This window comes from Pavona decussata, unplaced genomic scaffold, assembly GCF_977016875.1.
Source record: "Pavona decussata unplaced genomic scaffold, jaPavDecu1.1 SCAFFOLD_161, whole genome shotgun sequence".
Lineage (NCBI taxonomy): Eukaryota > Metazoa > Cnidaria > Anthozoa > Scleractinia > Agariciidae > Pavona > Pavona decussata.
The window spans coordinates 2,072,867-2,095,027 of record NW_028145572.1 but is presented as its reverse complement, the minus strand read 5'-3'; the positions used below and the strand labels follow the sequence as shown (position 1 = coordinate 2,095,027).

At 38.2% G+C, this 22,161-nt stretch overlaps 2 protein-coding genes across 2 annotated transcripts; both read left to right on the top strand.

The window, feature by feature from the left end:
* The first annotated feature begins 1,865 nt into the window (after positions 1–1,865).
* Positions 1,866–5,614, top strand: LOC146464713 (uncharacterized). Its single transcript, XM_085129327.1, has 2 exons — positions 1,866–2,820; positions 4,411–5,614. The coding sequence occupies exons 1-2, from the start codon at positions 2,403–2,405 to the stop codon at positions 4,641–4,643; spliced, it is 651 nt and encodes a 216-aa protein (XP_084985453.1). The 5' UTR covers positions 1,866–2,402; the 3' UTR covers positions 4,644–5,614.
* A 915-nt stretch (positions 5,615–6,529) lies between these two features.
* LOC146464712 (elongator complex protein 2-like) lies at positions 6,530–21,938 on the top strand. Its single transcript, XM_085129552.1, has 24 exons — positions 6,530–6,732; positions 8,399–8,492; positions 8,881–8,960; positions 9,344–9,497; positions 10,153–10,236; positions 11,502–11,566; positions 11,770–11,836; positions 12,307–12,468; positions 13,046–13,141; positions 13,346–13,449; positions 14,048–14,176; positions 14,494–14,550; positions 15,152–15,250; positions 15,573–15,674; positions 16,799–16,876; positions 17,486–17,555; positions 17,859–17,966; positions 18,341–18,398; positions 18,640–18,712; positions 19,211–19,397; positions 19,666–19,784; positions 20,303–20,424; positions 20,928–21,029; positions 21,310–21,938. Exons 1-24 carry the CDS (start codon positions 6,556–6,558, stop codon positions 21,443–21,445), a joined length of 2,523 nt encoding a protein of 840 aa, XP_084985678.1. The 5' UTR covers positions 6,530–6,555; the 3' UTR covers positions 21,446–21,938.
* The last annotated feature ends 223 nt before the right edge of the window (positions 21,939–22,161 follow it).

Sequence of the window (22,161 nt, the reverse complement as noted above, 5' to 3'; positions counted from 1 at the left end):
GACTATTTGAAATTTTAACTGGCACTACAGAACAACCCTTACAAACTGAACCGTGGAGAATAACCGGAAGTCACCAATCCATCTTTATAGACATCTAATCTGCATCGTAAGCATGTTCTGCCAGCATCGGCTTCAACTGTACGGCGTAAAGTGCCAGCCAGCTTATGCAGTTTAGCCGGCGCTCATCTTTTCCGGATTAAATGAAATTTTGGCACAGTTTGCGAAATACCACTGAGTAACCGTGATGGGCCCCACCGTCTCCTCTTTTGAACCGGCATACGTTTTTATAAAACGTAAAATTAAATGCAAGGCTAATCGGACAGCTAAAATAATTTTATTGCCCAATATTTCAGTCCGCTAAGTAAAAATTGGAAATAAACGTAGGGTTACAATATTTAAACACGATACAAATTTGTATCGTCTTTAAATATTGTAACCGTTTATTTCCAATTTTTACTTAGCAGTTTTGCCGCCCCTGAAGAAGGTTAGTATTGTCTAACCGAAATATTGGGCAATAAAATTATTTTAGCTGTCCGATCAGCCTTGCATTTAATTTTACGTTTTATTCAACATTGCTGATCCTGATCTACACAAAGATCCGGCTACACTGACTTTGCTGCTGTTTGTACAAGTGATCCCTGCACTATTCCGAGAGTTACCTTATACGATTTATGTAGTATTATAAATTAAAATAAGACTGTGGAAGCGGGTACGGTAGCTCCGTTTCCATTTGCTAGAGAATCAGGCTTGTTATAACAAGCAGTTTACTTTAGCCTTTTTACTTTACTTCATTTTCACTTTTCTCCAACTCAGCATGATGTGCTTCTTGTTCAAAACACGTTCCAATTACAATGTTGAACAACAATGTACATAATTGAATAAGACGATTAACGTTGAATGAATGCGGGCCGTTTTGTTAAATAAACATTTTAAAGCCTGGTGAACTATTTCTTTACCTTTTTCTTCATTTTGTATTGTATTACGGACTGAACAACACAAAAGACCTCTTCAACGTTGGCCTTTTAAATGGACGGTATAGGTTTATCTAAACAACATATTATGCAGTCATGTTTAATAAGCAGTTACGTAGCAACGTTCGGCTTTAAACCAGGCGCAGTCAATCGATAAGCCGATAATCGATAATCATCAATAGCAATTTATTGATGTCGATTTCCGATACCACTCGGTAGGAATCGATAAAGAAAAAAGTTGTGAGTTGGAAATTGATAAGGATTGTATCGATTGATTTCCGATATCGATTTCTACGATTGACTACGCCTGGCTGTAAAGGGCCAGCTATCGATAGTCCTGTCCAATTCCATTGTCAGTCACTACACCGCCTTATTGTCCGACGTTATTTAATAGCGGTATGTCTTAAATTAATATTTCTTTGTTTTCCTTCACTTAATGAGAAGTAGTAAGTCGGAAAAAGCAGTATAGATGAAAAAGATACAACAATTTTCAGTTTAAAAATTGTTTGGTTCCCGGTTATTGCGTTTAAGGGAGTAATATATATTTTTCGGACATGCAGCTGATGAGACTGTTTCCCCTTCTACGGCGTCACTCGTGGAGTTATACAGAAAAATTTTCATTGTTTAATATAATGGAGAAGTTAAAAGCGTTTCTGAGTCAAAGGAGAATAAAAGAAACAGTCCTCATTGATTTTTTTGTTCTAAGACAGCCTCGGGTCATTTATTCTCGTAATTATGCAAAACCACTTTTGAAAGCATGTGCTTTAATAATTGTCACAAAGGACGGAAGTGCATACGTGCCAGCTTCTGGTCATAATCCATTATTTCTAATAACAAAAATGCAACTGGGAAGTTTTAAACTTAGACTGAACAATTTAATCGTGAACTGAGTTCTCCATTTCAACACGGTAAGTATTTATTTTGACACATTTTTAATGCCTTATTAAAGCTATTAACTAGTAAACATAACGCCGAAATTAAAGTCATTTTCTTTATAATAAAGCTCATTTACACATACATTGAAAACCTAAACCGCAGAAAAAAAATTTGAATAACAGCATAACGCGGGAATTGAAATTTATTGGTAAAGTAAGTTTTTAGCAGCAAACCCTTGAATAGCTACAGCTCATGACAAAATTTTAGATTGTCGAAAACTGGCTCAGATAAAAGAAAGTAAGGGTTGATTTAAAATGCCGTTTAGCCACAATAGAGGGGATGATCACCAAGGCATGTTCGTGATAAATAGGAATATTGTCTTTTGACGGCTTTCCTCGTGACTTTTGCCGTAGTTGCTAGACAATCGTTAAGTTGCGTGCAAAAACGCGGGGTAAAAGTTGACAAAACTGGAAGAGATAATGTGCCTACAATGTCAAAGCAAACTCATTTCGCCCTTTGACGCGATTAGAGCAATATTGGCAGTCTCGCTTCAACATGCAAAACGATGAAAGAACCCCGGCTGCGAATTTTAGCAGCAAGGACTTGACGACTTGCTCTTGTAGTGCATGCTTTCCAAGGAAGGATTTTCGCAGTGATGCCAGTCTAGTACCGCATCATCCCAGAGAATTGTACAACCACAACAGCCGGCTGGTTGGGTTTCCAGCACACATCCCTATATTGCCGTATGCCCCTATCACCAGCTCTCCAGCCAGTCTTTTTGCGCCTCTTCACCTTCACCGGCCGAGCTATCCCCGAGCAACGTTCCCTGTTCCAGATGACCGTTTCAACCTGCCCGTTCTGCAGGATACGACCAAAGAAAGTGCGCTTCTTGAGACGAGGCAGATCGTTCAAAGTCAACCTCTGCAACCGCCAAACTCTGAAGCTACTGGGAATTATTGGGAACAATCAAGTGGTGAGTACATGCGGTTAATGATATAAAATTCAATTTAGACTTCATTGGGAGCAAACTTAAAGCAATATATTTACGCCCTGTGGTAGCACTTGATTTCATGGCGGCGGTCCCGGGCGGTCGGTGGCTCATGAATTCAGTCCGATGGCTATCAGGCTTTAAACAACTAAATAAAATAACAATTCAGCTCGGCGCGCTTGAGAAATTGGCCAAAATTATTTGGGGGTACTACAAAAAAATTTCCGTTATCAAAACTGCTATTTTTGGGAGGCAACAGCGGAAGAGTTTGAAAAGGACAGTGCGACGAATCGAACATGCCAGTAGTTTGTGGCTAGAGACATACAAGACTCACGATAAAGTCAGACAGTTATTCATGATAGCCGAGTCCTATTTAATTCCATATTGACACTATGAAAATTTAGGAGATTATTAGGTTTGTGGCCTGCATTAAACCATTTAGGGTGAACGTCGTTTGTAAATAGAACAACCCCTTAGAAGCCATTAGTGGTCTCGTTAATTATAACACCCCGCTAATTGCATATCCTATCAAGGAATGAATATACAGCACTCGAAGCAAATGAATTTCGCTAACCGCCGGGTTAAAATGTGTTACTTTACAGTACCTGCTAAGGCTTAAATAAAGACAAGACGGTAAAAAGGCTAGGCAAATTTTTAGTGAATAAAACAATGATGTTTGTTTTGACTTTTTTGTTATATCTAATAAATAATGCCAAGGTGTTGTTATAATTAGTGTAAGAGCCGAAAAGTGTTAAGTTTGAAAATGAAACTCGATTCATCTAGCTGCAGTGAACGTTGGACAACCGGTTTATTTAGCTTTGACGAAACTTAAACACAGGTTTTGCGTTGAGTCGCGTACGGCGGCCAGTAAAATTATCTTTTGTCCTTGAAATGAAGGTGCTTCAGAAAAGTAGTTCACATTCCTAAAAGAAGAATTAGTAACCAGGGTCTCTTTCAATTTCAATTTTCTTTATACATCATTGTCATGCAAATGATCCCCGAAACACGCATATGGTGTCTTCTTTATTGTAACTACCAAAAAATTCCAGAAGGTCCATTTCTTCAAGAAGAATTCGGCTGAAGAATCAATTTTAAGAATAAAAAAAAACTCGCCAATAGCGTAGAAGTCAAACGAAACTAAGAGCGAGAGATCGTGAGCATCGACAAAAGAAAAGTGTAAACTGATGGCTTTATACAAATTAATCAGTGGGAGAGAAATTAATTTTCAGTAGTTTGATTTTAGATAATGGTCTCTTCAATGATTCTCGGAAAATACTTTCGCGCTTGCTTCGGTTCTGTTTTACTACACTCAGTGATTGGCTGGGCTAAAGTTCGCGCCACTTTCTCAACCAGTAGAGAACTAAATCAAAATCAATCGTAATTTGGTCGCACGCGTTCAGTTTCCCGCGCTTTACGGCGGTTGTAGTTCTGATTGGTTCAATGCGTTGTTTACGTCTGTTATGACCAGCTATTGATTAGAGTAATCATAATTTCTTGTTGTCGGTAGATATTTTCTGGTCATGTCTTTGCAAGTTAGAACTCTGTTTTAATCATTTTTCTAAAAATCTCTCTTAGGTACAGGCTCACGCGAGAAACCACGGCGCATGCGCACTGTATTCACCCCTCAACAGCTTGAGAGATTGGAGCGACATTTTAAGAACCAGCAGTACGTTGGGAGTGCTCAGCGGATTTACATCGCCAAGCAACTCGGTCTGTCAGAAACTCAAGTCAAAGTGTGGTTCCAGAATCGGAGAATTAGATGGAGAAAACAAGCTCTGGGCGCAGTGGTGAAATCACAGTCGGCATAAACTAATTACCTTTTGCATTGGAACTCAGTAGCAATACTAGACTTGCCACAGGTCGTCGAAGCGAGACAAGAGTGACGCCACGCCTGAATAGACTGCGCCAAAAAAGGATCTTTGGAAAGTCTGTTAGAGTAGAGAGCCATGCTGATTTGCAAAGAGAGATGATAAATTAGTGAAGCAAGTTCGGAGTAGGCGCGTTAATTCTATATCTGTAAGTTAGCGGAAATTGGTGATCGTAGTAAGAAATAGAAGTTATAAATACGAACAGAATTGTATTCATCACTTATTTCCTTGTAACAAAATGTGCCTTTTTTTTTTCGTCAAATTTCAATTTCTTCCCTTCCCTTGAACCTGTTAAGGCCGCCTCCTCTTTTAATTAAAACTTCAAATGTGAAGAAGAAAAGCTCAAGGTGTCATTGACCTTGTTAAGCTAGTTCTGCCGGCCCAAACCTGAAATAGAAAGCTGTAAAAACTCGGCTGCTGGAAATTCGAAATCTTTACGGATATCGTTTCATTCGAACACAGACATAGTCTTTATTTTTTGCTGAAAATTTTCAAGAATTTATTGGTTTGAAACTGCACATTTACTGAATCTAGAGAATTTACCTCAGTGACTACGAGGTGACTGTTGTGTTTTGTCTTCATTCTTGCGAGTCGATTGCTGTTAGCCTCAGCTTCGATCTCCGTCAAATCTGATCTAGGCAGATTTAAAAGAAGTTCTAAGAATCCAGAATGGCGTATCTTTTCTTTTAAACAGAAAATTCGAATCAAGAGCATGGCCAGGAATGGGAGAATTTTGTCGAGGTGGTCATGAAAAGCATTAGCGTACCTTTATTGACAAGAAGTTAACAAGATTTTAATGTTTCAAAAATTAGACTGAACATCCATAACCGTAAAAGAGAAACGGAATGTTTCGTCGTTTGTTAATTATAATATAACGAGAAATAGTTCAATAAATTTTTCATGAAATAGCAGCTGAATTAGTTACTCTTTGTTGTCTTAGTTGTTTTTGTCGTGTTTCCTCAAAAATCGGCCATTCACGCGTTCCCGGCATCCACCATCAAGAGTATCAAGTAGCTAGTGCGTAAGACCCGTGACGTCGTGGAAGGAGAGACGGCGCTTAGGCGAAGCTACAAAGAAAATAAAGGAGGAAACAGGGAAAGAAAGGAAATCAGTGTGCGACTTTGGGAAACGCCGTGCATGTACGCGGCTTTTGGGGGTGTTTGCACGAACGTTCCCAAAATCTGGAGGCGATGAGAAGCAGGTTTGTTGGACAATTTAAAGGCTAGAAAGCGAGAAAAACAGGGAGAAATTTCCAAACTTGTTCAATAGCAATGAAGAAAGTGGAAGGAACTGCCACGCTGGGGGGTGGGACTCTGTGGTAAAGGCTGGGAAGCGAGGGGCCACACCGCCTGTTCTCCTGCCAATCTTGCGATGGACAAGGAATTAATTACAACTGGTTTTATCATAAAGGCGCTCAGAAAATTCGTCCCAGTCGCTTTAAAACAAACGACGAGATGATCCCCGAGTTCCCTTCAAGAAATGGCTAATTTGATCGATTGTTGGCAATAAAAAAACCTTTACCCAATAACTGCAATCGATGTCATATGAAGGCTATACAACCGATGTTTTAGCTAAAATTTTAAGTTGCAGAAAGTGAGTTAGAAAACGAATTTTATTCCCCGAATTTACTAGCTGTCGTTGGTCTTAGGAAAATGCTAGCTGACCTTATTTCACCGTATTTTTAACGACATATTTGCCCCTCGAAAAAGAAAGGGAGATAGATTTTGTGCTGACATTTTGCCGAAGAGAACTATCCACCGAAATAAACCGTTGGGTGCTGGTGCCGAGAGGTCTGGTAAATTCGATACAGCAATCCTTCAGCGGTAACTCGTCAAAATTGATAAATTCCATCATGGCGGACACAGCTGAAAGTGATTATGGCGAAAACAACTTAGAAATTTCTTGTTGTAAATGCAAGTTGGAATACGTTAGCGTTGGTTGTAACAGGACGCCATCATGTGTGGATTGGGGACGGAACGGCTGGGTTGCTTATGGTGCTTGTTATTCTATAGCGTTGTTTCGTCGAAAGGTACTGTTTTGGCCATTTTTTCCACGTGCATGCAACCGTCTAAACCCACCAACTCGACTCTAAGGGTACGTTTTTTTGGGAAAATCCGAATCCGGATTTTTGATCCAAGATCACTCGGATTAAGGTGCATCAAAGGAACCGACGAATCCTTGCCCAGAGTGGATTCGTCGGTTTACCATGATCCGAGTGATCTTGGATGAAAAATCCGGATTCGGATTTTCCCAAAAAAACGCACCCTAAGTTTTAGTATCTGTAGCCCAGCAGGTAGTGTTGTGTTATGTTATGTAGAGCCAAAACAAGTGAATTCCATGAGACAATCATTGGCTGGATTACAGAATGCCCGGCCTACTTGACAGTCAACTTAAAAACCGTTCTCAAATCTGTTTATGTTGGCCAAATTTAACCTTCCAAAGACTTTTGTTGATAAAACCAAATATTTATTTTCACTGATCTCCCACTAACGCACACCACAGTTTCTTTAGAAACCAACAAATTAACCCCTACCCATGCCACACGGTATATTTTTTTTTCATCCCCTAGCCCAACATGTGCATGTTTACATAAGCTTCACATACATACAATCATGTACATTACAATATGCAAGATCAGGGCTTCTGATATTATGCGATGTTGCGATTTTGCATGATTGACCTAAAATCGCAACAAATCGCATAATTTATGAAAAATCGCAGAATTTGTACAAAATCGCACAATTTAAGAAAAAAAGAGCAAAAATCTCGCTTAATGTTAAATTTTCCGTTAATTTAAACGTTAACTCAAGGAGTTTTATCTTTCAAAAGGCATCAAAAATCACCTGGAAGCGTTTGTTCGTTGATTGAGCGATTCAACAAACAGGCGTTCTATGCTTCATTTTACATGCTGGGGACCTGGTGCTGGTTTTCAATATTAAGTGAGTGATCATTGGCATGGAATAAACAATCCTTTTATGTAAATACACCAATCACAATCATTGATATATTTTTAAGATGGAAAGCTGCTCGATAGTCGCTTGCAATATGTAGTTATTTTGTTTTAATAGAAACAAACATCCCCATTATGGATAAATTTGTTGTTAAAAGGCTGAGTGCTTCTTCGCAGGAGAAAAAAAAAAGATCGCACCTTCCTGTAAATATTTTGGCGAAAGACAGGGCAAGAAAGTACTCCGAAGGAACGTTTCATGTTGACGATGGTCTGTTGTTTACCCTGCGAGCAGAGTCTCCTTCGATCTTCCTACAGTAAATGTTTTGCTCTTCGTGCAACATAGTGGTTGATCGTCTTTGAAAGTTTGTGGTTGACAAGCACCTTGAAGCTGAGTCACACAAGCGGAACACGGAAAAAATGCGGGTGGGAAGCAACAAACGCTGACTTGACCAAATGAGGCAACAAATTATTTATTTCAGCTGTTTATTCATTTCTTCATGCTCTAATTGCTTCTTGAACAGCAAAACATGGATTGTGCTCCTCTTAGACCCAATAAAGCAAGGTTAAATTAGCTAAAATGAAATCGCATAATTTCCCGCATAATAGACCTTTCTTGCCGCATAATGAGACTAAAAAGTGCCGCACAATTTCCAATTTTTTAACGCACCCTATCAGAAGCCCTGGCAAGATGCATGTGATATGATATCAGTACATGCTATACATTAATAATATTTGTTTTTTTTAGAGGGATGTAAATGCTTTTGGAACTGTAGAGCATATTCTAAATGGACATAAGGAAAGGGTGAATTGTGTGAAGTGGATTCCTCACCCCTCATATGTTAAGCTGCAGAAAGGTGCTTAATTTGCCTACATTGTACTTATCTTGGAAATTATTAATAATATATTGCTGCACTCATTTCTTAAATTTTAGTGCATAACTGACCACCTTAATGATGGAAGCTGGGTGACAAAATAGTATTTTCAATAATGCTTGAGTGATGCCAAAACTATAAAATTATTTTTAATGATTTGCACCTCAGTCAACAGGAATTATTTTTACTATATTAAAAGTACATAAGACTTCTATGGTAGGACATACATGTCCAGTGTAGTACTGAGCACTGCTGCAGTGAAATAATGTAAAAGTATTGTAAGTTGAAGTGTATCTCAGTCTTATCTTTTGTCTCAATATTCCAAAATTTATTTATGTTCTATGATTTATTTCAGAAGATGAAAATGAGTTAGTTTCAGGCTCAACGGATAAATCTGTAATTGTTTGGCGGAGGAAACTTGGTCAAGACTGTAAAGTAAGTGGCGGATTGTATTGTCATGTACAAATGGCATTATCAGCAGGACAAAAAAAATCAATGTGCATTGTCAATTGTCAATTTTCTTCAAATTTCCTGCAGCTCACTCCTTTCTCCAGTTGTACGATGACTTGAAGAATAGTAAATGCATTTGAAGCAGAGGAAAACTGTTTTTTGCTTAAAAATATTACTGTAAACAAATTGTGTGTGACCGAAAAGACATATTTTTCTTTTTTATTTAGTTCTCAGAATAATAGGTTGCCTGAAGGTGACCAAATAGAAAAAAATGAGATTGGACTGCTCAGATTATTTTGCAATTTTGGTACTGTTTAACTTCTGACTGTTCAATCTGAGTTTACTTGAATGTTTTCTTTTTTTCACAGTGGGAAGTGTCTGCCATTCTGCAAGGTCACCAGGGGACTGTGAATTCTGTTGCTGCCGTTAGTGTTTCATTGTCCAATAAAGAAACAAGAACAGTCATAGCTTCTGCATCTGCAGACTCCACTGTTAGGATATGGGATCGCAAAAGACTAGAAGGTCCGTTCACAAATTAATTATTTATATTGCTTTGCCAGCTTGAATTTTAACAGAATTCATTTTCGGTATAAAGTGTAAAGTTATACATGTCCTGTATGACCATATGTCTTTGAATCACCCTCACACCACTGAACGTTGTTGGGAATTAGAGAGTGATTTAACAGGCTTTCAGCTGTCATTCCTTTGAAGTTTTGTATGACTGTAAGCTGATTCCGCAAGTACGTTTTCCTTGACAAGTGTTTTGACATTACATTATTTTTTTTACCTTTTTGTGTGTAAAGGGTATTTAAAGCAAGTTTTCAGTGAGTGCGAAAACCTTGACAAGTTTTATCATACACACGAGGCACTGACACTTGTCAAATGAAGATTTGCCAAGGAAAGCCTGCTTGTGAACAACCAGTCATATTTATTATTTTGTTTCATAAGTCACATTAACGTTGATGGTGACACAGGGTAACCATAGAAGTTGTGTCTTTGAGACAGGGTGCCGGGGTATTCTGTGGTCATCCATGTATTGGTGCATCAGTGGACTAAAGTTTTTGTGGATGGGGTTGACAATGCTCTACTGAGTAGTCCACTTTTTGAGACATTTTACTTTTCTGTCTAAATGGCTAATAATCAATTATTGATTAATAATTTTATTGTTATCTTACAGATAGCTTTAGCTGCCTGCAGACTATTTCTTTTGGGAGAGGATTCATTTTAGCAGTGACAGTTTCAATTCTCCCTGGGACAAGTGGTAATTATCAATGAATAGGATTTTCCATGAATAATTTAACCAACTTTGGGTATTCTTAACAGACTCCTGTAGAAGTTTGTGAGAGGTTTTTTTTTTAAAGATTTTAACACAAGTCAATCAAACTTATATGTGTAGGATCTTGAAATAAGGGTTTTAAGGTCTTGTGGTGGTAAATGCTCTACATGTACATGTATATACAGCTATTTCAATTAACGTTGTCGGTTCAAAGCATGAAGCTAAAAGACAAGACCGAAAGTTTACATGGGATTTTTATGAATAAATTCATCAAAATCAGTCATGCCTGGAAGAAAACAATAGGTTGTAATTAGCAGTACAATGACCTGCACGTGCAGGGACGATTTTGATGGAATTATTCATAAGAAATAATCCCACAAAACATTGCAGTCTTGTCTTTTAGCTTGATTTTAATCCGACAACGTTAATTGAAATAGCTGTATACACAATCCACAAATGGCCTTAATATAGTTTGACTGACCGACAGCTGTACATTGTATTCTATATTAAACCTCAGCATGATCATCATTATTTTATAATTTAAAATCAGTGTAATAGCTTACACGTGCGTTGGATATGAGATGATAGATATCCAACAAGGCGCGTAGCGCCGAGTTGGCTATAATCATCTCATATCCAACAAGCGCAAGTGGAATAATTGTTTTTAATGAAATATTGGTAGATCTTACTAATTTCGCTGTACAAGAACAACCAGAAGACAATTTAATGGTCGCTATTTCTCAGCCATGGTATAATGGCTTTTATTAAAAACTAAATCATTGCATAATGCAATTCGAGGGATTTGATTGGCTTAGCGGCCATGGTATATGAGCAATTATACCATGGCCGAGAAATGGCGACCATTAAAATTGTCTCCTGGTTGTTCTTGCACAGCAAAATCAGTAAGATCTAGCAATATTTCTTGATTGTTTTTAATAAAACAATTATTCCACTTGCGCTTGTTGGATATGAGATGATTATAGCCAACTCTGCGCTACGCGCCTCGTTGGCTATGTATCATGTCATATCCAACGCGCGCTCGTGGAATAATTGTTAAATTTACCATGGCCGCTAAGCCAATCAAATCCCTTGAATTGCATTATACAATGATTCAGTTTTTAATAATAATAATTATACTACTGATAATTATAATTATTTCTTATAAAAATTATAATTACATGTACATGTACATAATAATTATTTATATGCATTTTGAAATGGCTCATACACTTGAGATCATTCCCTTGTAGTTCCCATAATTGGATGTGGAGGTGAAGACAGCAGAGTGCATTTATTCTCAGAGAAAGATAATCAGGTGAGTCAGGTGATCTTAAACCTGGTATTTTAATCAGGAGTGTTGTTACAGAACTGTAGATCAGCCTTCCTTAAAGTTTGCAATAAACGTTTAAAATGACAGTGGGACGTATGACTCTGGAAAATTCATGTATCCATATATTCCCACAGAAGGTGGGGATATATGGATACATATTAACATGAACTCCTTTTTCTGGCATACAGTTTGTAAAAGTCCAGAGTTTACTGGGTCATGAGGACTGGGTAAGAGGTGTGGAGTTCACAACAGAAGGTTAGTAAGATATATGATATTTTCTAACAGGTTTGTGATATAGCACTTAGTGGGGTAAACAAAAAATAAATAAAGTCAACACCCCTTTTTGGCATTGTTTTGTTTGTGTTAACGTTACTTATTTCTCGAAGATATTAGCTAATTTTGTAGCTACTCTAAAATTCGAGATGAAATAAACCATACCCTTCTGGGCTTCATGCCCCAGTTAAGCCCAAGTTGCGGAATATCCCTCACCACACCCTCTCCCCCACCCTTCCCCTTCACTTTTTATAGTACCATCCTCAGATCTGTGGCATAAGGTTCACTAGCATGGATAGCATTTTACTTTGAGTACTTGTTTGAAGTATGGATTACACTGTTTATCTACATGTAGTTTACTCTTCCCTAGATGGGATGATAATTATGTAGTTTAGTTCTGCCAGCTAATTTATTTGTTGATTTGTGTGCACATGTTTGCTTTTTTTTCAAAGATGGCAGTGACCTTCTTCTTGCTAGTTGTGCACAAGATACATTCATAAGAATCTGGAGAGTTTCACGTGATGATAAAATACAAGAATCTAAACTGGACATGGTACATGATGACTTACAAGAACTGAAGCTTACTTCAAATATTTTTAATGTTGTGGATAGAGGTACAATGTACTACCAAGAAGGAGTAATTATTAATAATTATTATATTTGAAGGGGTGCCTGGAAAAAAGGCTTAAGTGACTTCTGATAAATTGCTAAATTCTCCTTCCAAATTGTCTTGTATTCGGTTGTGAAACAAAGCGAGAATTTGTCCTAACATCAAAAGTCACTTAGGGCCTTATTCCGCACACCCCTTCATTAAATTTTGTGACCTACGTCTACTGTGCACAGCACATTGTACAGTTAAGTGAACATCATAAAAATATGAAGTCCTTTTATCATCATTATCTGACCTTACATGAAAGATACAATACATGAAAGGTCATCGCAGTAGATGAATACATGTCTCTGAAAGTAAAAATTATTATTACTGGTAATAGGAATTTCGCATTACATCATTAAATATTATATGTAAACTGTGAATGACGTTTGAAATAATTGTTTTTATTAATTATGTCAAAGACCAATGCAGTTATCAAGATTAATGCAACTTAATTAATGAACTATTGGAAATTATCTATAGTTTTAGCTGTAATAAATTAATAAAATGACATACTGATTATACATCCTGACTGATAGGAAAAGAAAAAGAATTTTCAGTTGTGCTTGAGTCAGTGTTGACAGGACATGAAGGCTGGATTTATGGTGTACACTGGCAGCCTGCTGTTAGGAGAGGTAATAAAACATTGCCATTTAACATAAACAACCACTACTTTTTTAACTTCAAATGAACAAATATTGATCTATAATGGCTTCATTATTTATTATTTTTCAATACAATCATGTATTTCAGTCGGTCAGATATTTCAGTTTTCATTTAAAGACTTCATCATGATTTTAAAATAATTTGCATGGTGTTTTTTCTTAATATGATCTCAGATGATGGAACCTTTTCACAGCCCATGGCTCTGTTGTCTGCATCAATGGACAAGACATTAATAGTATGGACACCTGATGAGGCCTCTGGTGTCTGGCTTGAGAAGGTAATGGTAGAAAATTATACTCATTAATGTTACAATGTACATGTAACAAGGAACAAGAAGACATTGCCTCTCTGCTGGAAGGTCATGCTCATTCGTGGGCCTATAATAATGGGTTTCACTCAAGAATACATGTACTGTAGTTTGCAGTCTCAATGGAGGGGTCACTTTAAAAAATTGATAATGTTGGGTTGTCCCAATACAGCTCTATCTAGGTTGTGAACCACGCTTGCCTGGGATGCCCAGACATGGACGATGACCTCTGGGCAACTGCTTTTGCACAAAAATTAAGGAAAATTCATTTCATTTCACTTTTTTTAAGAAAACTATCTGTGGGAGACATGCCTACTGGGCACCAAAATTTCATTTTTGGCTATACATGTACAGTCGAACCTGTATTAAGCGGCACCGTATTAAAGTACTTATGAAGCGAAAATTGGATCAAGGGAAATCTACTTCATGTTCTGTGAACTGAACGGCTTAGCCCAAAATTTTGTTTCTGCATGTATGAAGGCACTTCACAAAACATACTGATTTTTTATCAGAAATCATTTTGTGAATTATTTGAGTGACATGTATTGTGGTGCCATTTCTTATGCAGGTTCGTGTTGGGGAAGTTGGTGGTACAACCCTTGGGTTTTATGGAGGAGTGTTTAGTCCTGATGGCCTGGCCATCCTGGGTCATGGGTATCAAGGGGCCTTTCACCTGTGGAACAATCTATCATCTGAGGTGAATAATGGTTAATTAATAAAATTGTGTGTATGTACTGTAGTTTTGATAAGTGACATTGAACTTTGCTACAGTACGTGTAGGCTAGCTACCAACGAACAGTCATGGTCTCAGCGCATGTAAACACTAAATTTTGAGCATTTAAATAAATTTAATGGCAGAGGACCTATTATGCCAAGTTAAATAATATAAGGTGAACTAATTTTTAATTTCACAGCATCATTGAGTAATACAGTTACTTTGTAAAACACCAGCAAGATCAGTTATAAAAAAATAATATTGGTTATTGGTTTCACATTTCTGCCTGTGATTGACAGGATGTTGACAGATGGGAGCCTGGAGTGGCAGTCGGTGGACACTTTGGCCCAGTCCAGGTGTGAATAAAATATATTTTTTTTAAATTTACTTACAGTTTGATAGGGGAGTTACAATGTAGTTTGGCACATTGTAGTCAAGTACTGGACATGTAATCCAGCCTCTGATCAACTGATTTTTTTATAGACTCTCTCTTGTATGTACAGGAGGTCAGTCCTCTACACACTGGGATTTTTCAAAAGTTCAATGTAATGTTTTGTAGTCATCCTTTTGTTGCTTTCTCTAATTTTCACAGCGTCCCCAATTAGCATTACTGACTGCTTCCTAAATCCTTTGACACTTAATAAAAGTGATAAATTTATTGTTTATTTATTTTTTTTGTTGATCTTAAGTACAGTACCTGTAAGGTGTGATCAAAAAGAAGTTGACAGTCTTGAATCAATCCTCGCGGATCGATCTGATCCTCTCAGTTGACTCAATCCTTGAGGATTGTGTCAAGAGTTGATTCTGGATGATCGATCCTCAATTCTTGTGAAATTTGACTGTTGAGGATCGAGTCGACAAATGAGACTCGAAAGAAACAGTGAACTTACTTTTAAATGGTATTGTACAGCATTACAAAAGAACAGAATGATGGTGATTTAATGTGATCTCTTACAGGATATTGACTGGGACCCTGTTAATGGACAGTTTCTTGTCAGTGTCAGTGGTGACCAAACAACAAGATTGCATGCTCCTTGGAAACAAGATGGATCAAATGTGAGTCTTACTAATTATTGCAAGTCATACCACTCTGCTATGGAAACCCTTGGCTCAGATTTTCGTTTCACTCAAAAGTGCCTGAATTTTTTGTGTTTTATCTTCTGTGCTCAGGTTTATACTTAGTTTTCGTGAAAACAGGGCCAAAATCATTGAAAGAAAAAGGCGTAAAAACAGAATAATGATGCTTTGGCGCAAAAGAACACAATGTGATGTTCTTTGATTAACTTGAAGTCCACGTGCAAAAATTCAAGCTCTTTTGAGCGAAACAAAAAATTGACTTAATTTGACACAAGACTGATCATTGTTGCTCTCTCTGCAGTCTGTTTGGTGTGAAATAGCTCGCCCACAGGTTCACGGTTATGACATGCAGTGTCTGAGCATGCTTAGTAGATACAGACTAGCTTCTGGTGCTGATGAAAAAGTAAGTGATTCCAACGGTAACTGTTAAACACACCGAAGTTTGGTCATTCATGTACAGTGTATTTATAACAGGCTTTATAATTAGGGATAACATACAGTGTACATCTTTTTTTTTATTTTTACAGTAGTTCATCATTTTTTTGTAATCTTGTGTTACGCTCTAAATGTAATTCTCTCTTGTACATTAATCCTAGTCTCTACAAACATTTCCTACATTTTCTAATACCTCAATAAAGCTCACTGTCATTTCTTTGTTTACTGAAAAGTAGGTGGTGGTCAACTAGAAAGCCTTTGCTACTTTGACCACCACACACATTTTATAATTTGTACTGTATTTATTTTTATCTTGTAATCATCTGTTGTAATACTTTTCTTTCTATGTTAATGTTGTGTAAATAGTGTGAAATAAATGAACCTTTGGGGAGGGGGGCAATGGGGGCTCATGGTCTTTGCTACTTTGACCACCACACACATTTTATAATTTGTACTGTATTTATTTTTATCTTGTAATCATCTGTTGTAATACTTTTCTCTCTAATGTTAATGTTGTGTAGATAGTGTGAAATAAATGAACCAACCATTATGAATAATATTAATGTTCATCAATATTGTAGTATAGCCCTTGTTCTTCATGCTGCTCACATGGAGCCACATGTAGATCCCTAACATAATTGTATCCTTTTCAGTCAGTTCCCCCTGTACATGCATAATTATACGTGTACTGGCTGACATCCTGTCTGACTGCCAAAGTGATTGGCTGAATCCCTTAGTGACGGATATGCATGAACATGTAGCCTGCAGACCAGGCATTATTTTTTGGCATTTTTCAGGCGAGAGGATGCAAGTGCAAGACAGGTGCCACACACAATGGCTTTAGTTCCATCATGAAAAGTGCAAAAAAAAAAAAAAAATAAATAAAATAATAATAATGTGTGCACTGCAGGCTACATGAACATGCATATCTATCAATAAGAGATTAAGCCAAACAGTTTGACAGTCAGATAGAAAGTCAGTCATTGAGTCTGTTCGTCAATCAGTCAACCACCAACCATTGAATAAATGTACAAATAAAATGTATTAAAATTAATGAAAAGTAGAAATTTTATTTAATTTTACTTGTTCCAGGTGCTAAGGATATTCAGTGCCCCTCGTCAGTTCATGGAAACTTTCCAAGCACTTTGCAAAGTGCAAGATGACAACAAGGTGTCCTTTTTTTGTTGTTGTTATTGTTTTTGATGTGGTTTTCAATCAGCGCTGCTGCAGTTTGGGAATCTTCTTGATATTTTAATATAAACGTCTCCACAGCACTTTCATAAGAAAGTATGGAAAGATAGGAGAATTTGTTGTTTGATATTAGGGTTTAATGGGTTAGTCCTAGCCAGACCAACAACCAGAGTCTTTGAGTGAACGACTGGTTACATGTCAATCAAACAGGCTGTCCATGAGAACTGGCTGGCCCTAGTTCAAAGGGCCATGTTGTTGGGCAGGGACATTAACTGTAATTTGCATTGTCTCCTTATTTTGAACGTTTTAATTCAAAATTTGATGCTAAACAACTCAAAGGCTGTTTGATGTGAGTTTTTAGGTGCCGACTTCCCAGTATTCAGTTTTCTTTGTTGATTTATTTTCTCTCACTTTAATACGATGTATTTAGGAATGAATTTAAAGAGCTTAAGTGTGTTAACTAGTTTACGGCTTTACAAGGCCCTAAAGCGGTATGTGTACATTGTGTACGTGTAAGAAAGCGGAGAAACAATATTATTTTACAGTTGTTTGCTAAATACAAAATTTAATATTATTTTCCTTCTAAAGATACATGAGAGCTTGCCTATTGGAGCCAGTGTGCCTGTGCTTGGACTTTCCAACAAAGCTGTTTTTGAAGGTAAGAAAGAGTTTTGATACAAATACTTAGAGCCTCCTTGTTAACTTCCGTCACAGACACTCTTTTGGTTTATCTCGCAATCTTTCCTCCTCTAACGACTCGTTGGTCTTGTTGGGGAAGAAAGATTGCAGTACAAGCAAAAAGAACGTATGCGAGGGAGGTTACCTCCTTAAAGGCCTTTGAACAGGCCCTAAATTTCTTTTCTTTTCACCGTCCATAGCACTCCTCAATCTGCCACCTCTGTGCTGCTGTTAAGCCTATTAGTGTACGATGTGATCACTTTTTTAACATTTATTTTAACAGGTGATATTGACAGCCTGAGAAGAGACCTTGAGGACCCAGCAAGGCCCATGAAGTCCTCAGCTTTTGCTAGTGAGGAGCCTGCTCCTTTCACACCAGTTTCGTTAAAAGGTTTTTATCTCAGTCTTTATATTGTCAAAACATAAAAGAAACCTTCACAAACGCTCTATCTATTAAGGGACGATTAACCACCACTAATGCCCCTTCCATAACGGGTATTTTCTCAATACCTACCTCCCCCCACCACTTGCAATTGATTAAAGATGTTTTTACTCTGTAACCCTTTCTATAAAAGCAGACTGTATCTGATGCTTGTTCTACGAAATCCTGAATCTTTTCTCCACCGGAGGGCAGTCAAAGTTAACCACAACAAGACAGTAAAAAAGAACAAACTATATTCATGTATGGAGACAATTAACTTTGTTGAGCTACTCGTATAATTACTCTCTTCTTATTTGTATTCTTTATCACTTGGTAATCTACAGAGCCTCCTACAGAAGATATCTTGCACCAGAACACACTATGGCCTGAGGTGCAGAAACTGTGAGTAAAAGTCTTCTTCCTTTGTGCATTACTAGTGACAAGAACTTTCCTTTAATGCAAAAAACAACAACAAACAAAACAAACAATTAAACAACAAACAAGAGTCTAAACAAGGAAGAAAACATTCTGCAACAGTATCGGAATGGTGATTGGTCCAAGGGAGAATTTATCTCGTGCTTTAATTAATTTGCAGCTAAAAACTATGGAACTCACTTTCTCACTCAGTGTATCTTCTTTCTAGATATGGCCATGGTTATGAAATATTTTGCGTTGCTTCAGGTCCTGATGGGGCACTGCTGGCCTCTGCCTGTAAGGTTTGTATTGTTTAATGTCTTTTATCGGTGAAAGATTGGAGATCCCGCTGCTGTGCCACACCCAAAAGTAAAAGAGATCAGTGAAGCGCAATTGCAACCAATTGCAACTTGTGTACTAGCATTCGAACAGGCTCCCAAGTGGGGTAAAGGGCGCAGGGAATATCGAGCTTGGTTTGGGGCAAGAAAGGGATCTTCTCTCTCCGGTCTCCGATCTCCGTTCTCGTCACCGTATGCCACACTTTGGGAGCCTGTTCACAGGCTACTTGTGAAGACACGTCTTTCCACTTTCCACTCCTGACACCAGCGTAGTCTCGAGTTTCTGCTTTGAGCCGTAACTTGTTATTGCGTGATTTGCTTTTGTGGTTCTGGTTTCGATTAACGAGTCGTAAGAAATAAGCCTCTTTCATAACCTTACTAGAGAAAAAAGAAGCGCAAGTCATTCTTACTTGTTAATTCACATGAACGAAATTATGTTGCATCTCGGTTTCTTCTTTCCAGGCTTCCAAACCGGAACATGCGGCGTTAATATTATGGGATACTGCGACCTGGAGGCAGGTCTGCTCACTTGTCTCTCATGCACTCACAGTAACACAAGTGACCTTTGATCACAGTGGTCAGCGGCTTCTCTCTGTATCACGTGACCGCTGCTGGTCTGTTTTCAAGAGAAAGCGTGAAAACGAGGAAGGTGAGATCAAGGATCCATTCAGATCATTCGAAAAATCAGCTCAATAAAGACAACGAGAACAAAAATTAAATTAAAAAAATGATAGAATAGCATTTAACGAAGACGTAAAAATTAGTAAACTGCATTAGGACAAAACCTGAAATACTACCTTAAAGACAAGAAAGCGTGCCCTAAACCAAAATCTGTACCAAAACAGTTCATATCTGAACCACAAACACATTTCTTCGCCAACCGAATGATGATCTATACCGGTTGCTATGTTTTCCAGGACCTTTGTTCAAGCTTGTGGCTCGAAGCGACAAAAAGAATCAACACGCGAGGATTATTTGGTCATGTGCCTGGACTGGGGACGATAGATTCTTTGCTACAGCTTCAAGGGACAAAAAGGTATTAGACGGGATCGCAGTTTATTTTTCCGAGAGAATTTTAAAGACATGTGCACTCGGGCTAGGGGAACTTAATTTCTCAAAGCGAGATCGTGATCTGCCTGTTAAAATGTTCTACTGAGCAAATCTGAGGTTTGCAACTCTACAGGATTGCGGCCAGTAGCATTACAGTTTCCACAACAAAACACTGCTCAAATGCACAGAAACTTTAGAGACGACGTAGCAGAGTCGTATAACCAAAACCAAAGTAATCAATCCGGCTAAGCACGAAGGATGTAAACAATAAATTGAACCACACAAAGCTTAGAAAAACGTCTGCGAATGGACGGGTCGTGATTGGTTTGCTTTCGGTTGAAATAGTGGCGCAAGTTTCTCAGAGCGCTGGGAAACTCATTCTGAAGGCGAGGCTAAAGACTTTGCACTTAGCCTCGCTTTCATAACGAGGTTCAAAGCAACTCGGAAACGGCCAATTGAAAACCGATCTTACACTGAATTGAATTTGTTTTGTTTTACGTGTAGGTTATTATGTGGGGAGATGCCGACCCTCCTAAGGAAAACTGGCAAGCTGTTTGTAGTCCTTTAGATGTCGGTGAACCTGCCACTGCAGTAGATATTGCACCAGGGATGACCAGTAATTCTACGTAAGTTTTTAAGCTTAAAACTACGTGGATGACATTTTCAATGAATCAGCTCTCAATTGGGATAGTCATTACACATTTACCAAGTGTTATTCCTTTGTCAAACGGAAATTCCGCGTTTGATTTGTATCATTTATTAGTGAGGAGGCTAAGCTCCTCCTTCTCCTGTGAAGGTGAGAAGCATCCGTTTCCATTTTAGAAGAACACGACTTTGTAAACATTTCAGTCTTTAAATCTCTTTCTAACGAGAAGGTCAAAAATTCAGTTTTCTATTACTGCATGACGCTACGATGCGCGTAGTGTTCGTCTTTTCGCCGTCGCTTTGTGTTCTCCTCGTGCTTAGATAAACTAGTAGAAATAACTAAAGAGGCTGATTGCAGTGTGATCCTCAGGATCTCGTCCCTTTGTCGCTGGTATTGAATCTCCTGTATCAACCCCTGGATATTCCCAAAGCCCTGTTTTTCACAAACTTTTTTCTGACTAATTTTGTGTTATGTATTTGTTAGATACCTCATTGCTGTTGGAACTGAGTCTGGCCGGATTGTTCTATATTCCTGGGGTCCGCGTGCAGGTGAGGGGTGGAACCTGCTGCTTGCTTTGGACCAATCGTATCCTTTTACTCCATATTGAATTTAGCAAATTTTTCTTATTTTCATTTCGATAAGTATAAATGAGATCTCTGAGGAAATAAATTCAGTATGGCTAATTAGTTAAACATGGAAAAAATGATCGCAGACGTCGTTAGTTTTCATTTTTGTGTCTTACTGGAAAAATTTGATTTGTGGTTCCCCTCCTGATAATGTTTCTTTATCACTCATTAGTTGATTTCGTTGAGGTTTTGTTTATGTCTGAAATTTTTCCTTACATCACATGACTTATGACGCGCAGGATTTGTCACGTGCTTACTGTTCGCCGGTTGCGATGGAGACGAACTAGAGACTGTAACGGCACCTCTTGTTTGCAGCTGGCGAGCTGCAGCCTCGATCATAGCGTTAGAATATACAATGTCGCCGTAACTACGTGACGAGCGGTGTTACTGTCACGCAACACGGTCTACAATCATCGCTCACCAAGATGTGTTCGTGCCACGCAACATCCTGCAAGAGGCAGCGTGCGCCATAACATGGATTTCATGAAAAATGTCTCATGGTCACGCAACACTCTCTAGAAAAAGAAATTTTAATGAAGGCTTGGATTACAAATGGCTACAGCTGCCGATTTGTTCAAGTGTGTCCTTAAAAATCTCGATTTCTTGTTTGTCTCGCGGAAGAAACCTGCAGACAGATGCGCGAACTCTGCTTCTCCTGGTGTACTGCGATACAAAAGATTGCCCAAAGAACAATTTACTAAGGACTCTTCATCAAAATAAACAAAAGCATTTCTTCCTTGAATTCTTATAATTTCAAAAAGGGGTACGCAAAATGCTTTACTTGCAGTTTTTGTAGTGACGCCCCCTTTAAGTGTTCCCCTTATAGCATGTTATCAAATGTTCCAACATGCGAAAAGTCGGTGAGCTTAAGCTAATCTTCTTATCTTTTAGTCCCGCCATTGTCGAAAAGGAATCACTAATCACTTGGATACAGTCAAATTTTTGGGAAGCGGTCCACTGTAGGATCCAATTCTTAGTGTCCTCAAGCTTCTTGTTTCCGTTGCGGGCGCTGGAAAGGAGAAGGATCCGCGCTCCTCTCGCTTCGCGTGCGCAGGGCATTAGCTCCCCTCGCTTCGCGCGCGCAGGGTACT

Excerpts from the sequence above, each read along its gene's own strand:
- LOC146464713 (XM_085129327.1), top strand. The coding sequence starts at position 2,403 with ATGCAAAACGATGAAAGAACCCCGGCTGCGAATTTTAGCAGCAAGGAC. Across the intron at positions 2,821-4,410 it reads TTATTGGGAACAATCAAGTG|GTACAGGCTCACGCGAGAAA; the intron begins GTGAGTACATGC and ends AATCTCTCTTAG.
- LOC146464712 (XM_085129552.1), top strand. The coding sequence starts at position 6,556 with ATGGCGGACACAGCTGAAAGTGATTATGGCGAAAACAACTTAGAAATT. Across the intron at positions 16,877-17,485 it reads AAGTGCAAGATGACAACAAG|ATACATGAGAGCTTGCCTAT; the intron begins GTGTCCTTTTTT and ends TTCCTTCTAAAG. Across the intron at positions 21,030-21,309 it reads CTGCTTGCTTTGGACCAATC|GATTTGTCACGTGCTTACTG; the intron begins GTATCCTTTTAC and ends TATGACGCGCAG.